The following is an 11,341-nucleotide window of genomic DNA, read 5'->3' as shown; positions in this document are numbered from 1 at the left end:
GCCCTTAGGAAAGCTGACAGGTCCCCACAGGCTGCTGGTGCCAAATGCCAACCTGCAGCTCTTCTGAAACCCTCTGAGCTGTTCTCACCGGAGCAAATCCTAAAGCTGTTGTCAGCTAACTAAATCAGGAAAAATACCAACCCCATACTGCTGAGAACAGGCCCTGCACCCTAAACCACATGGGACATCCCTGCTAACGGGACCCAGGACCTGGCTGCAGCTACCAGCCCGCTCGGGATGCTCTGATGGTGAGGCCAGAGAGCATGACCCCAGCCTTTAGGTACTTTATTCCTTCCTTTACCCGAAAAGAAGAGCAAAATCCCACCAGTTCCTCCACTCTCCAGAAAAATGAGTTTAGTTTTGGCTTGTTTTAGTTTTTTTTCCAAGATGAATCGACCTCCCCATGGGGCAGCTGGGACGATCGGTGGCTTTGGCGATGTGCGGGATGCAGCGTTCAGACCTGAAGAGATGCGGCTTGCAAACCAGCTCGAAAGGTAACGGCAAGGTCAGCGAGATTTGGGGCTCCTGGACACGTCCCTTGTCACATCAGTTCCCGCGGCGTACTCGGCTGTAATTTAGCCCAGTTTAATTGGCACTTAAATTAGCCACAAACGGAACAGCGCTGCAGCTGTGTCTGAGTTTGAACATATATAACATTACAGCACAGTAAAACATTTTCACATTTCATTAGTGCGTCTTAATGGGAAATGTCTGCCCCCCAAACTCTCTGTTTGTTCTCTGGAGCAGCTCACGCACGAGCAGTCGTGCTGCCCATTATTGCTGCAAAATGCTCCAGATGTTTAGCAGGGGAAGCACTGCTCAGTGGAGATAGGATGGGGAGCCTAAAATTTAGGGGTCTGAGTGCTTTCCCGAGGCACCTGTGAGTGTGTGGTGGGACGGAGCCAAGCAGGGAGCGCCCTGAGAGCCCCATTCCCGGGATGGTGCTGCCTGTGCCCCCCAGCTTTACCAAAGCTCGGGCTTTCTCACAAGCAGGGTAACACCTCTCATCCAAATCATGGAACTTTTTCAGTCAAAGCAGCTTTTCAGCAGAAACCTATTTAACGCTTAGGCTGGTGCCCTCAAGTGCTTTATTTGACAGTATTTTTGTTCCTCTCTGTTACAAGTAATAGTCTGTAAAAGCCGGAACGCGGCACTTTGTTCCCTCCTGCCTCTCTCCCCCGCGGCGCGGGCAGAACAGGGCTCCTCCATCCACTGCTGCCGCTACCGCCGAGAAATAACCCAGAGGAGGGGAAAATAATAAAGCCAGACTAAAATATACATCAATGAGAAGTGACTGCATGGAGTCAAGCTGCTTATCCCATCAGCGTACCCTGGGCAGGTCGGGTTCAGTAACTTTGGGTTCATGGGCAGCTCTGTTTTTCTCAGGCAGCATCTTCCCTGTTCCCAGCAGGCTCAGGACGAGGGGCTCATGGTGTGAAATGGGTTTTGAGGTCTGAGCCCAAACTGAAGAGGTGGGGATTGTACCTCATCCCCCCAGCGAGGGATTTTGCTGCATGTTGGGCCCTGCCTCTCCTGCCTGGACACGTGCGGCTCTGTCCCCCGTGTCCCCCTCTGTCCCCTCCGCCAGCTGCGTTTGACCTTTCGGCAGCGGCACTTGGAGAGCAGCAGCGGCTGCGCAGCTCTGCCGCACGGTCCCCGGGGGCCGGCTCGCCACCACGGCCACTGCGCCTCGGAGGGGAAAAATTACATTTTCATCTCCATCCCTCCATCTTCCTGTCCGCTCTGGAGCTTTTTTTAGAGCCCAAAGGAAGAAAAGGCCATGGTCTGACTTTCCTCCCCCCGCTCTGCTCCTGCCCTTTCATTCCCCTCTTTCCAGCAGCTGCAAATGGCTTTGCCTGCGAACGCTCACACTTATCCATCCCTACGCCTTTTCATCTGGCGCTGCCTAAATACGGGGGCTGGGCGGCTCTGGTAGGTGACCAGGGAGGAAAAAGCACTTTTGTTAGGCAGGTGAGCTGTAGAGCCTCCTCCTGTGCATGGAGAAGCCAGCTGCCCCCACAGCTGTAGCAGAAAGCCGGGGTGGGGGACGCCTGGTCCTGCCACCATGGGTGGCTCTGGGGACGGGGACGTGGGGGCTCAGCAGGTCCTGGGTGTCCTTCTGGAGATGAGGGAGACATGTCTTGGGACTCTGCCAGGCTGCTGCGGTCTGGCCAGGTATGTCCTGCAGCCTGGGGGTGACGTCCTGCACTGATGGAGGGGACATGGGCACCCTCATTGTCTCAAATCACAGGAGCGCAGCTGCATCTCCCCAATATCAGCTCCCTCCCTCCTCCTCCCAGCATCCCAGGGTGCATCACATCCAGCATCCCAAAGCTTTTGAGCCGGGTGCTGATGGGTGGCCCTGTCTGGTGATGGATGCACCCCGGTGCCCACGGCCTTGGTGCTCTGCGAGGAAACTGCAGCTCCGCTTTCCAGCCTCTCTCTTATTTATTGCCCAGTGACGGAAAGGACAGAGCAGCTACTGCCACTGACTCCCATCCCAGGGGCATAACAGCCTTGCAGGAGCCCCAGGGCTGTGTATGCTCTCACATTTCCCATGGGTGAAGTAGCTGTTCCATGGGCAGAGAAAGTAAGGACAGAAAAAAGACACCTTTGGCAAGTGCCTTGTCCTTTGTTGCACATTGTCCCCTGGCTGTCACCAAGTCCCCACCCCACAGCCTGCTTGGTGCCACCTTTCTTGGGAAAACCAGCTCAGATCCAGCCCCACCGAGCATCTCCCAGCCCCTCCACACAGGCAGCCCTATGGCCAGACCATCTCTGCACCCATCTGCATCTGCTGCAGCATCCGAAACAAAGCCATGCATCACCTTGCGGGTTCACATCTCAGTTGCAAATGTTATTTTAAGCAAGAAGCCCTTTGCCCTTCCTCCACCTCCTCCTCCCTGGCCAAAGCAGGAAGACGTTGCAGCAGGCAGCAGCAATGGAGGACCCCTCTCCTGCCAGGCAGGGCTGGCTTCATCAAGGGAATAATTGGTAGGTGCTTCTGAAGTGCCATGAATAGAGGGCACTTGTAGCCTTTGTTTATTGACTCTTGAGTGATAATGAATACTTCCAAAGATAATTATTGATTTTCTGCATTTGCAGTAAACCTGTTTGGCTGGGGAGTGGGTGGAGCGGCACCGCACCAGCACTGCGTGCAGGTGGGAATGGGGCGGTTTGGGCAAAACCAGGCTCTGACTCTTCCCACCACATACAAGCCAAATAATAATAATAATAATTATTCAGTGTTTATATAAAAAGATTTGTGCAGCTCCAGGACAAACTCAGCTTTCTTCTCTCTACTAGGGGGAGCAGATTAAAATTTAATCCTAGTTAAACACATTTTCTCCTTTCCCACCCGTCTTGAGCATACACGGCTTCGCCCTGCTGATCACTCCTTCCCTCAGCCCCAGAGCTCGTCCTCCTTGACAGCAGCTGAACCCCCACGGCGGTCACCCAGAGCGGGGACCGCTCGCTTTCCTCCATCACTCCCAAAATCAAAGCCGGGGGACAGGAGGGGATGGGGAGATTGGGCTCTTTAAATGTGGGAGAGGATAAAGCAGGAGAAGGCAGGGCTGGGGCTCCTGAGCACCCCCATCTGCTCTGAGCCAGGTAGGACCCTCTCAGCTTTCCTGGGGATTTGGGGCCCACATGGGGGGTTTGTGGGGCGAGGGGGCGCTGGGTGTTTGATCATGTGGCTCAGGCAGCTGTGGAGCTGGGCAGGGCGAGTGATGCTGCGGGTCCAGCAGCCTCCAGGAGAGCTCTGTGTGCAGCCCCCGTGCAGGGTGGAGGAAGCCCAGGCTCAGCCCTTTGTGTTCTTAAAAAATCATGCCAGAAGAGCTAAGGAAGAATTATATTTTTTGCTTTTGAGGAAATTTTGCTGCTATCCTCCAAGTCTCAGTTTCCCTATTCCAGTCCCAGGACCCGCTCTCCCTGCTGAAGTTTACTGCACCCGTTTCGGTGCAAACACTTGAACCTGCAAATAGCCCAGGGCAGCATTTATTGCAATGCCCAGGGGACAAGTTACCACTGGCTGTTTGCTGCTGGCAGTGGTCTCGCAAGGGAGATGGGGGGGCTGCCTGTGCCCCATGGCACCGTCCCCATGGCTCCTTGCAGAGTCACCGCCCCGGGGTTCGGAATGCTGTGGGCAAACAGATACTCTAGAAATGTATGGCATCATTTCTGCTTATGATATAGTGCTTTTTCTGGGTATCTTGTAACGCTTTTTTTCAGGCTGCTTATTTATGAGGCAATTTATTACAGCGCAGTTATTCTATAGCAGGGAAGTCTATTCCTAGGAGCCTCTGTTAACGGAGCCAATTGCTTAATTGGCTCGCTGATGTCTCCACAAAGTATGCCAGGAGAGAGGGTTCTTGTAATGATCGCAGCCTTCCTCCTGCCCACACGCCACCCGTGCTGCTAATTTAATAGTGCAAACATTTATTATTCCTTTTATTTGGTAGTTAATTTTAGGGCGTTTAGAGCTGTTCCAGGACTGCTGGTGGAAGGGGGTGAAGTGCCCTGGAGTGCAATGAGGGTCCTGGTTGCAGCTGTGGGTTGTTGGACTCATCCTGCAAAGCCCAGGGGGGTGCAGGAGCTGATGCCTTGCAGGGTATTTGGCTAACGAGCCCCAAGCAGAGGGCTGGGGTGACAGTGCACCACACATTTGGGTCATTTGCTAACAAAACAGTGAGACCAGGGCATGTGTGTACCTACAGCTGATCTCTGATGATTTTCGATGTGCTGTGAAGGGAAACAGGCTCCTAAGGAGCAGACTGTGTGTTATGGGGATGGCTGGAAGGGCCAGAGGAAACCCAGGCTTGGATCGGCTGGGTGGTGGGTGCCTGTCCCCGCTCATGTGCAGGAGGTGACAATGAGGTGCTGGTGGGTGGCTGTCCTGGAGCTGGTGGGTCCTGCTGTGTCTGCCAGGGTGCTCTCTGTGCCCCCCCAGCTGTGTTTTTGCAGCATGGCTGCTCTACACCTCTCAAGCCTTTTTCCTGCTCCTTCTGCTCTGCCCTTTGCTGGCTGTGACAGTCCCTGGAGGGTCCCCATTCTGACATCTCCTGCCCACAGCATGTGCGATGTGCCCTGGACTAGAGCAGAGCCGCAGCTCACGGCCGCCTTTCCCAACCCCGACGCGGTGCCCGTTGCCTCTGGGTGGTTTTTCGGGGAGGGGGGTTGGGGAGCAGCCTCCCAATGAGCATCTCTGCCATGCCTGAATGTCATCCTTCCCTATCGAGCTTTTCAGGCGATGTCTGGCAGAGCTGACAGCGTTTCTATAAAGCCTTGCTGGATCTGTGCCCGCTCTCGCTGCCTCCCCGGCATCCGTCTCCAGCCGGTCACGGCCTCGCAGCACAAAGCCCTTTGCCGCCGCCGGCGCGTGCCGCCGGGGCTCTCGCTTTGTGTCTCTCAGCGTGGGGACACAGCTCAGGGTCACCTGTCCCCGGGTGCTGGCGGGGCAGAGCCCTGGCACCGGGAGCAGGAAGCAAAAGGGAGCAGGGAAAGAGGAGTTTGACAGACAACAGAGTCAGGATGAGCCTTCTGCTAATTTTGTATTTAACAGAAGAAAGGGATCGAGTTTCTCGGTGATTTTCATTCTTTCTCGGCTCCCACCACCTATTGTTCCTGGCTCCATTATCTCCCCGTCACTTACATAAATGTATCGTGCGGGTTTCCAAGGCACAATAGAGAGACTCTCATTCACCCAAGGTCACCAGCTTTCACTTGTGCTTCAAGGCGTTTGGTAGAAGAAGCATTTTCTCCTAAAGACGCTTTTATTGTACTGGGTGCAGAGGCGAAGGGAAGCAGCAGCGCCACACTTGTGCCGCCCCAGCCCTTCCATTCCCTGCTCCACATACCCGGTCCTGGTGGGTCCAGTCCTGCCCTGCAAGGTGAGGTCTTGTTTTTCTGAGCTGGTTAGGGCCACATTGCTGGGGCCAAGGAGCAACGTGCCCTGTCCCTCACCAGGGAAGGGATGGGGGGCGGAAAATAGGGGAGGAGTTTTTTCCAAAATCTCCTCCCCATACAGGTCCCAGTATGGACCAGTTACAGAGAGGTCTCTGCAGCTTCCAGCTGTTTTCTCATCTGAGCTGGTAGCTCTGAGCTCTCCCTCTTTCTTCCATCGTGTCTGATAAACAGTTGTGAGTGGGCAAACATGAAGGCTACTGGTGGTGTGTGTTATGGGATGGGGACTCGTGGGGGCACAGGCTGGTGGGTTTGTGCCCCGCAAAGGGCAAGGTGTGGGGGTGCCCATGATCCTCAGCGAGCTGGAGTGGTTCCTTGGTTGGAGAAGGTGACGATGGGGATGGAGCAAGGAGAGTTCTGTGGAAAAAAACGGGAGAACAGGAGGCTGATGGGAGACCTCGCGCTCTACAGCTGCCTAAAGGAGGTTGTAGTGAGGGGGGTTTGGTGCCTTCTCCCCGGTAACAAGTGATAGGATGAGAGGAAACAGCCTCAAGTTGTGCCAGGGGAGGTTGAGGTTGGATGTTGGGAACAATTTCTTCCCCAAAGGGCTGTCGGGCATTGGAACAGGCTGCCCTGGAGGGGTTGGACAGTCAGAGATGAGGTTCTCAGGGACATGGGGCAGTGCCAGGGGTGGAGGAATGGTTGGACGCGATCTTGGGGGTCTTTTCCAACCAAAATAGTTCTGTGATTCTATGACTGCAAAGACACCAGGGTGGACACGGGTCTGTGAGGGAGGGTGCAAAACCTGCCTGTAGGGTGGGAGCGGCTTGAGATCCCCCAGGAGCCACCTGCTCCAGCGCGGCTTTCCGCGGGACAGAGCGAACCCAGCCGCAGAGAGGCCACCGGCTCCTCCCGGGAGCTGCACCTGAGCACCGGCGGGGCGGTCGCAGCCCCGGGCCGGGCCGCGCTCCCCGCGGCTCCGGGCGCAGCGGCGGGAGGCGGTGCCGGGGAGGGACGGCGGGCGGGCCCGGCCCCTCTCCCCGCCTCGGCGGCACAAAACGGGCGGCGGGGGCGGTCGGGCCGCAAACCTGCCCGCCAGCCGGGGCAGCGCCGGGCGGGCTCCCGGGGTCGGGCGGGGGATGTAGCGCGCAGCAGCGCGGAGAACGGGGGGGCCCGGGGGAGGCCATGGCCAGCGTGCAGCAGGGCGAGAAGCAGCTCTTCGAGAAGTTTTGGAGAGGCACCTTCAAAGCCGTGGCCACGCCGCGACCCGAGAGCATCATCGTGGCCAGTATCACGGCCCGCAAGCCGCTGCCCAGGTAAGGGCTGCACGGGCGGGGGGGACACAGGGACACCCCCCCATCCTGCCTCTGGCTGGGGCTGCACCACCCCGAACCTCCTCCTCACCCCCAATTAGTGCCCCCCCTAACAGGAGGGTCTAGGGCATCTCCTCCCCCCACCCCAATTGGGGACTGTTGGAGCTGGGGGTCCCCCGTGCCTGGGGCAGGGGGCTGTTGGCTGGCGGGGCCCCCTCCCGGGGCTGGTGCTGTGCTCCAGAGGGGACCGGGCTCGGTAGACTTTGGCAGGTGGTTCTCAGAGCCTGGGAGCTGGCTGCAGGGTGCTGGGGGGGGCCTGGAAAGCTCTAGCTGGGCTATGGAGCGGGGGGCAGTGTTGGGGGTCATCAGCCAGAAAGTGTGGTCACCTCCATCCCTGCCTTGCAGACCTCCGTGGTGGGTGGCCTGCTGGCTGTCTTGTGTCTGTGTTGCTCCTGCACTGTGCACTCTTGGGAAGGTGACACCTGGGGAGGGGAACATCCCTCCAGCCTTCTGGACCCTGTTTTGGCGCATGGGGGAGGCTGATGCACCCCAGGGAGGTGCAGCCTGGAGGCCACAGCTGCCTGGAGCACACACACACAGCTGTGGAGCGGGGCAGCCGTGGGACTGGTGTCCCCCAAGTCTGCAAGCCAAGTGGTCTGAGCTTTGCTCGGCTGGTGCCTGCCTGCCCTGTCCCTCCTGCTCCTGGCGGGGCCCGTGCCCCCCGTGTTTGCCACAGGCAGAGCAGGGGTCAAACCCCACGAAACAAGGTGAAGGGGCTGTTCGTACGCTCTGAACCGCTCAGCCAGGTTATCACACGGGCAACGGTCCGTGTGGCTTCCTCACAACAATGCACTCTTGGATTTAGACTTGTTTTATTTTACTGGCTGTCTCAATGTTGGTTTAAAAATATCTCCTTTGCGCTGTTTTTGTGAGGAAAGGTGGCTTTTGCTGATTCTCCTCTCTTTGCTTTGTATTTCTACCGCTGGCACTCCCCCCTGATGTAGGGAACAACCTGAAGTTTCACGAAGGCGATGGGTGGGTACAGGAGAGGGGCTCTGGGTGTTGGGGGCTCAGCTTGTACTGAACAGCAGGGTGCTCGCGGGGAGCGAGCTGTTTCGGATGCCTCCTGCTCCAGAGGTGAGCTGCAGCGGTGATGGGGACAGGGTCCCGCTGCTTGTGAAACAGGGGGATCACGTCTGCCCCCGCAGCCCAGCTGCCCAAGTGTGAATTTTTACAGTCTCTCTGGTTGCCATTAATCAGGGTAGAAAATTGGGAAAGGCACGGCTTAGGCTTCCAAAGCAGAAAAGCAAATCCTGTTTCCACGGGCAGCGTTTGCAGGGCTTCAGCCTTCGTGGGGGAGAGAAACCACCATGGCTTCTTTCTCCGGTATGTTGGGCTGTGGTCGGCAACTGGAGGGGCTGTCAGTGGGCTAGGGGCTGGCTCTGCTGCCTCACTGTGTCTGAGTGAACCTCGCTGCTTAGATATCTTGCAGTTGAGATGTACTGAGGCAACAAACTAGGGCATTGGGGAAATACAGCAAGCCCGAGTACCAGGAGTGATGTACAGCTCGGTGCGGTAATCTGAATTGCCACAGACATCCCAGTCGGGCTGAGAACCGCGGCAGGAGGGTTTGCAGCTGTGTTAAAAAGTTAACGAATACACGCACCTCTCTGTTTCGCCAGCATTGCCAGCTCTGGCAGGAGGGGAACCGTCTGCGCAGGGGTCAGGTGCTGTCAGCACATGGGAAAATGGACCTGCCAGCTCGGCTTTGCCGTGTTTTGTACCTCAGCACCAGCAGGTCCTGCACAACAGGGTCCCCGAGCCAGGGTGTGCTCTGTGCAGCCGGCCACGATGCCACCGAGTCCCCATGTTGATGCAGCCCATCTCCTTTTGTCTTCTGGCAGCGTGTGCCACTGACCGGGGCCCCGGGATGTTCCCTGCCATGCAGCCATCTGCACCACCGCCCTCCCTACAGGTGTGGAGCGGGGGTGGCTCTGCTGGGGCTCTCCCTGGGGTCTGTGGGGTATTTGTGCTCCCCGGTGCCATGGAGGGGCTTTGCTGCCTGGGGGGCTGAAGCTGAAGGCTGGGAGAGCAGGAGGACCGCGGTCCCTGGCTCCTCTCGGAAGGGCTGCCGGCTTGGTTTGCATCGCACCAGGCTCTGCCGGGAGCCCGAGGCTCTTGTCTTGCCAGGATCGCGCCTACGAGATTCCAGATCTTGCATCCCCAGGGCCCTCAGTGGGTCCCCATTGGGTACACAGTGATATCTCCAGCACCCCAAGCTGGCACCAAGTTTGTAGCCCAGCAATAGCCAGAGTCTGGGTCCTGCTCCACATCCCCTAGGAGAGCTGCTCTGAGGTTTGCGGCGGCTCCTCTCACAGCTGTCTCGGTGCCCGGCTCCGCTCTGGGTTTGTTTTTCCTGAAGGTTTTGCTGCGCCGCTGCTCTGATCGGCCTCTCTTTCCCTGACGGTGCTCCTGGCTAATTTAAGAGCAAATGACTGCGGTGCCAGCAAGCTGAGCGCACCAGAGAGGAGAGGAGACCAGTTAGCCAAATGAAAAATTAAGATGACCATCTGGATTCCTGTTTTCTCCCACACTTGACAGCTGCTCCTCTGCAAACACCGCAGATCTCTGCCCTGGATCTGGCCCCGCACTTCCCACAGTGGTGGAGGCGATGGTGTGATTTCTAGGTCAGCACTGTCCATCTCCCCATCAGTTTTTGCTGGCTGAGCCTGTACCCTTGAGGGGTACCAAGGGGCCCAGCTGTGACATGGGGGTCCTGCTGGGAGCCCCCACAGTGGGCATAGCCCGAACCCATCCTCGCAGAGTGCCCTGGACATGGCTAAGAGCTCAATCCTACATCCTTGTGGGGCAGCGGTGGCGTTCCCAGGGCAGAAGGTATTTGTTTTGGTTTTTTTCCCCCCTTCCAGCCCGCTCTGCCCTGTGCTACATCCCTCACCACCACCTTGCTGCTCGTCCCGGAGATAAAGCCTCTTCCCTCTAAATTCCTATCAAGCTCTCTGGGAGGTTTGGAGGGTTAAAGCTCTGCTAAACCCACAGTTCATCCTGAAACAAAAGAATACATTAATCCCTTCCCCCCCCGATCCTGCCAGGGCTGGGGGGGCCATGGAGTCGGCCCCCAACACAGCTTCATGCCCAGAGCAGGGCTCTGCCAAAGTAAATGGATTATTGACCAGTTTGCAGTGTGAAAGGAAAAGCCGAGGTGATGGGGAAAGGGGCTTTTCCAATTAACCTTTCCTCATGCTGGGCTCGGTGAGGCTTCACCTCCCATGATAAGGTGCCACCAGTCTCTGCCCAGTCTTTGGGGACAAGGTATCACTGTCACACTGTAGCCCTGGCCCTACAACCTGGATCCATTTTCCCCCCTCTTAGCTGGGCTTTGTCTGTGTCTCTTCCCTGGCCATGCCCTTGGCCACAGTGTGGTGACTGGGAGCCCCTTCGCACTCGCTGGTCTGACTTCTCCCAGCGCTGCTGTGTGTTTCATCAGTGCCCGTCTGCTGGGGAACCCGCGGGTGTCGGGGACAGCCAAGCTGGGAGATGCTCCAGGGTCCCTCTGGGACGCGGAGCTGGTGGCAGTCTGGAGGATGCTTTCGGGGACGTTTGTGTTCTCTGCTGCCACATGGCCCGTCGTGGCTCTGCCCCAGCACCCCAAACTCGGCTGAAATCCACTTCTCCACGCAAAGCCAGGGCAGTGTTTGGGGCTGGGGGTGCTGGTATCAGCTCCTGGAGCAGTGAGTGATGCTGGGTGAGCACCAGCAGTGCTGGGAGAAAGGCGGTTCCTGCATCCCTCCCTGCCAGATGGCCTAAGTGGGTCACGTCGGGGCAGTGCAGGGGATTTGTGCTTTAACCCTTAATCCCCCGCAGTGTGTTGCGCACAAAGAGGGAGGTGTGTGGCTGAAGTGGGATTAAACGCAGTTTCGCTCCCTGGTTTGCTGTGGCAGGTTATCTTGGAGATGGGTCTGGATGCCACTGCTGCAAACCTGCTGGGACAAGGGTGGCATGTCCTCCCCGGCTGTGTTGGGAGCAGGCAGGAGCAGTGCTGGGGTCAGCATGTCCCCAGTGAGGGGAAAAAGGCAGCTGCAAGTCCCCTGTGACTTTTGGCTGAG

The 11,341-nt window shown here is 57.5% G+C and overlaps 1 protein-coding gene across 4 annotated transcripts in view; it reads left to right on the top strand.

The window, feature by feature from the left end:
* The first annotated feature begins 6,978 nt into the window (after positions 1-6,978).
* The window catches only part of SRRM4 (serine/arginine repetitive matrix 4), a 44,397-nt gene continuing 40,034 nt past the window's right edge, over positions 6,979-11,341 (top strand). For 3 of the 4 annotated variants that reach the window (XM_065033806.1, XM_065033805.1, XM_021284453.2), the window contains exon 1: positions 6,979-7,220. In XM_065033806.1, coding sequence (XP_064889878.1) covers positions 7,090-7,220 — 131 coding nt within the window. In that variant the 5' untranslated portion in view covers positions 6,979-7,089. The remainder of the gene's footprint in view (positions 7,221-11,341) is intronic. The other variant, XM_021284452.2, reaches the window with a different exon arrangement.

Source organism: Columba livia, chromosome 17 (genome assembly GCF_036013475.1).
Source record: "Columba livia isolate bColLiv1 breed racing homer chromosome 17, bColLiv1.pat.W.v2, whole genome shotgun sequence".
NCBI lineage: Eukaryota > Metazoa > Chordata > Aves > Columbiformes > Columbidae > Columba > Columba livia.
This window is presented reverse-complemented; position numbering and strand designations above follow the sequence as displayed.